Source organism: Hydractinia symbiolongicarpus, chromosome 7 (genome assembly GCF_029227915.1).
Source record: "Hydractinia symbiolongicarpus strain clone_291-10 chromosome 7, HSymV2.1, whole genome shotgun sequence".
Taxonomy (NCBI): domain Eukaryota; kingdom Metazoa; phylum Cnidaria; class Hydrozoa; order Anthoathecata; family Hydractiniidae; genus Hydractinia; species Hydractinia symbiolongicarpus.
Window position 1 is genome coordinate 4915789 of NC_079881.1, and position 5326 is coordinate 4921114.

General features: G+C 35.3%; 1 protein-coding gene across 1 annotated transcript; it reads right to left on the bottom strand.

The window, feature by feature from the left end:
* Positions 1-1286: 1286 nt before the first annotated feature.
* On the bottom strand, positions 1287-5311 carry LOC130648706 (uncharacterized). The gene is made up of 4 exons (XM_057454773.1): positions 4931-5311; positions 2803-2890; positions 1940-2040; positions 1287-1453 (listed from the first exon to the last, which is right to left on the bottom strand). Exons 1-3 carry the CDS (start codon positions 5294-5296, stop codon positions 1955-1957), a joined length of 540 nt encoding a protein of 179 aa, XP_057310756.1. The 5' UTR covers positions 5297-5311; the 3' UTR covers positions 1287-1453; positions 1940-1954.
* Between the last annotated feature and the right edge of the window lie 15 nt (positions 5312-5326).

A 5326-nucleotide genomic window follows, 5' to 3' on the forward strand; every position in this document is an offset into this window, starting at 1 on the left:
ACCCTATGTTGTATAAAGGGATTGGGAAATTTTAAAATGAAGAAATAGAATTCAAAATTGACTCAACCATCAAGCCAGTGATTCGGAGAGAAAGACCGGTACCAATAGCATACAGAGAACGGTTAATGGCACATAAACAGGAGCTGAAAGATAATGATATCATCGAAGGACTACTGGATCCAGCAGAGAATTTGGATTGGGTCACCAATATAGCGGTACAACAATCCCATCCGTAAAGGACCTGTGCGAGTGGAACAGCACCGTTTGAAATTACAAGGGTACAATTTCAAAATAGTGTATCGAAAAGGAAGCACTAACCCAACTGATTACAACGGTCGCCATCCTTTAAAAATATCATTAACCTCGGAGATAACGCAGGAGTCACTGGCCCTTACGACAGAAATAGACCTTTTTGTCAATGCAGTGATAAATTAAAATGTTGCCGATTAAATGACAGTGAATATGGTACAGAAAGCTACCAATCAATGCAATACCATGACAGAATTGAAGTACTGTATAATGCACAAGCAAGAACTTCCTGCGCATAAAGAATTACAACTGTATAAGTATGTTTTTAGAGAACTTACAGCAAACGGTGATGAAAACACTTATCGGATGTGGTAGCCACAGCCTACGTGGAACACCAAGGACACCACGTGTTTCGCTTCAGGCTAGGATGTAACCAAAACAATAGCTTTTTCAGGCGAATCTAGAAACCCTCCAAGGTGAACATCACCAAAATTTAATCCTTGCCAGCATTTTGAAAAAAAAATATTGTTCGATCATTTAAATCTAATTTTCAGACATTTAAAGGAAAAAATGCGGATATTGCTGACTTTGTGTCAATTTCTTAATTTCTTTAATTTATCTTTGTACCCTGTTATATAAACTTGTACATATTGGAAATTGTGAAACAATCTATTTATGATGCTGGTGGGTAATTATAATACGACTTGCCACTGCATATTCGAGAAATGTCATTGAAATTGGTTAAGCTTGAATATGGGGGAGGGGGATGGGTCAAGTGGTTTGATGACATAAGCTAATCAAAAAAATTAACAGCATATTTTATCATGAGTGTGAAAAATATCAACCATCTAAAGCGTAGAAGTAGAAAATAGGCAAAAAATTGATTACGTAATATATGAACGCTCCCTTATAAAGTCAGCGGCGGTGTGTGGTGGAAACTAACCCTCCCTAATAAAGTCAGCGGCGGTGTGTGGTGGAAACTAACCAATCATTACCTGCAAAATTGCTGAAAAAACGATACACTAATAATAACTAGATTACAGAATTGAAATTGTATTTCAGTGATACATATATACACATCGATATATCTAAAAAAATACTTGTCTCCGAAAATAAGATGTTGGAACACACGTTTACGACATCCACGTTGAAGTTCGTACTTTTATACCTTGATAATCAAAATAATTCTCGGGGAAAAGATTTTCTAGAATGAAACAATCACACATTAAAAAACGAAAAATAACAAATACAAGCGCAAAGAAATTATTTTGCAAATTCATATTTGCGCAAGACACCATGTATAAACAAAAAGCAGTACACAGGGTAAAATGCCTAAAATAGGACCAAAAATTTAAAATTTAAAAATACCTACAATACCCTTTTACTTTTTTCCCCAACAAGTCTCATCTCGTCATTTTTAGTTAAAAAGAGTCGTTTTTAAAAAACTTGGCAATATTTTAACTTAATTTTAAAAGAATCTAAAACTAAAGTTTTGTTTTAATGGGATATCTTAGGAAATTTTAGGAGCGGATCTCTAATATATAGCGAGAAAAACATTTTTGATCCCTTAATGTTCCCTTATACAGTGACAGAAGACTGAAATTGCAGTTTTTCAAACTGTAAAACATCCTTCTTCTAGTTTGAATGATTATAAATATAATAACTAAATAAACAGAATTTTAGATCTCACCTAAAACAACATTGTTTAAGAATCTAGTTTGGCTTTGATTAAATCAACTGCTTGTTGCACTGTAAATATTTTTTCAGCCTCTTCATCCGATATTTCGATGCCTAGAAAAATTAAACGTATTAAACTGTAAAAATTGAACTGTATCCTGAAAATTTTACAAAAATACAACAAAAAATTAGTATTATAAAAAGCAAATCGATTTGCTAGATAATGTGCGCTTTCTGCAACAGTACAGCCACTTGTGCTATTCCCTTCAAATATCTAAAACATTTTTGACTGCATGTATATAAGCTATATTTTTGCACTTTGGAGCTGACATTTATTTCTCAAAAGTTATTTTCCATAATTTCCTAATGCAAAGTGCATCACTATTTTGTTGTGTGATGGCGAGATTAAGCAAGTGTCTATATCTGCTTTTTTTAATGTCTCACTAGATCTAGATCACGTGAATATGCACATTATTTAGAAATTAAAATTTGGACTACGTTGGAATGAAAAATGAAGGGGCATTTATCAAAGGAGTGCAGGTTGGAAAAATATTATAACTGTGTGTACACAATTTTGAGATAGCCACAATAGCCTGATATTGATGCGAGTATTGACGTTTTTTTGTTGGCATGGAAAATTGAATAAGGCATAAATGGTAGTAACCAAATATATAGTAAGGACTAGTATTTTACGAAAAAATTGTAAGAACATTAGGCAAAACTTATTGTTTTAAACTTGCTGTTTTAAGAAGACTGCAAAATATAAATTTAAATTACACAATATTTTGTTCCCTATCTCTCAACATATATGAAAGCAAGTCATAAAATTTACAATGTAAAACAGGCATTGCAAAACAACTGGAGTAAACAACTCACCAAATTCATCTTCAAAAGCCATGACAACTTCTACAACATCCAGACTGTCTAGACCAAGATCGTTAATGAAGTGTGCCTCTAAGGTAACCTAAGCAAGTAACAACAATTATTGGTAACTGATGTTTACCTTCTGGTCGGTTTCTTTCAACTCTAAAGAGCTGTTTTAAATATATTACCCAGATATCTGGCATGATTTAACAGGAAACGCCGAAGTCTGACAATAGCGATTATGACTAACGTTATCAAACATTGGTGGGCTCATCGGGCTCACAAACCACCTATATGATATGTGCAGCAGTTGTTTGACTGGGTTGTTCAATTAGCTTAGTGGGTCAAATTACCAACGATGTGTTGCAAAAATTACTACGAACAACCCACATAAGGATGTTTAACATGTTTACTATTGTTATATTTTAGATTAGCTTATAATTGTGTTGTATGACTGGGGGTTTTACCTATCTCAGTAAATACATTGATGTTAACAAAGGATAATAAACTAAACATGTCCGAGGTAGGGGGTATTTTTTATTAGAAATTAACCCTGGAACTTAACAGGATAAAACCCTATCCAGTTACTCTAAACCTACAAATCAGGAACCTCCAATCTAAACTAAAACTAAAATTATTACCAACCCTAGCTTTATTTATGAAGGCAAAATAATTAATTTGGTCACTTGATTTTGCACCACTGTAAAGGGGTTGAACTAGGCCTTTAAAATTAATTTATCCTAAATAGAGTGGGTTCGCACTCTGGAGCTCTGTACCTCTTATGAAAAGTTGTCAATAGGTAAAATTCAAACAATTCTGTGTGAACATACTTGTCCTTTAACCACCTCGGTAACAGTTCTTTATGCACACCAGAGAGGATTAGAAATAATAGACCCAAGAAATTTCCACATTAAAAAAAATATGGCGCCCTAATACGGCCACATACATTTTGGCTAAGTTGACATTTTCTCTGTCTACCCAGGGTCTATTTATGCCATACAATGGATAAATGCCCATATTGTTTATCATAGCTGTTAACAAGTTTTGAAGGTACATGTAAACACTGGCCATATATGGGCAAACCCACTCTAGGCGATGTAGTCCATAATCAGTCTTCCATCTTACGCCTAATTTGGAGACTCTCCTAATTAGCAGTACACTCTAGTTACCAGTTTTCCCTGACTGATAATTAGGACCACCATCGAATATATGTTTGGTTAGAGTCATTTCTATTTACAAAGTGAGTCCATCGGTCAGATAAAAATTTTTCCAGCAGAATTACAAAAATACTATTCGCAGCCATATTTTGTTATTTAATGTACGCTAGCTGTATTTTAAGCCTCCGTTATAAGTTCCATTTTTGTCAATCAATGTCGTTCCCATGGTTTTCGCTTGTATTGTCGTATAAATGCAAAGCAGGAAAATATAGCACTGAGTAGTCCCCTATCCCTATTTGGATGTAACAACCATAATTCGGAAGACCGCTTAAGGCCACCATAAAAAATATGTTGTGTTTGCGTCCTGAACACCCCGCAAAAATGAGTCTGTCGTCGGGCGGTTGGGCGTATTTTTTCCCGGGATTCTCAGATCAGAGCAAGCAAATTCGTTCCTAGGGCCCAAACAGTATAGCGCCACTCAACATCGTTTGTAGACCATTTTTCGCCGCCCTGTAAATTGTCAGTAGCCACAGGAGTGCCCTAAAGGAATTAAGTTTTACAGAAATTAATTTTCGCGAGGTTTTGTCAATTTTGCATAAATTAGTTCCGGCAAAAAAATTTTCCTTTTGAAAAATATCTCGCAAAATTTTTTTTTGTTTTTTTTCGACTTACCGAACTCGGATTTTTATTACCAAAAGTGATTTGGTTAGAGGATGCGAACACAACATATTTTTAATGATGGCCTAAAAGGTAATGGTAGATTTTGTTGTGTCGAAAATTGTTCGTGGATTGTTTCAAATTTACCAACTCGACTTTCGCTTTTCAAAGTTAGCCGGTCAGGTGACGGTAACTAATTATGTTTTTGAGGGTGGCCTTATTAAGGAAAAAATATCCCGTCCAGTAGGTTAAGTTACCTGTTTCAACATTAGTTATATATTGGTAGCCGAAAACTGAGTGGACTAAAAATAAAAGTATAAACTAACCTTTGACGGGTCAACTTTATCAAATAATTTTAAAACATTCATGGTTTGCTCTTCAATAGTCTCACTTCCCTGGTCGCTTGCAAAAAAACGCTGCCTTGAACGTTGCAGTGCGATGATATTGGGGTTGACATGCGAGGAAATAGCATATAGTGATCTAGCAGAAATGGATGACAACATTTGTGGGCGAATGACGTGAGCAGTGACATTATGAGCTCTCGTCCTTACGGCAAATCTCACAAGATTTCTCAACGCCAGTCCACCTCGAGACGCCATTTTGGTCAGCACGCGAAAAGGTTTTTGCGCAATCGCCAACTGGCACTGATTTTGGAAATTCCTGTATACTTGACCCGCCTGAAAAAACGGCATTTTGCTATTTTGCCGAATTGAAAACGTTTT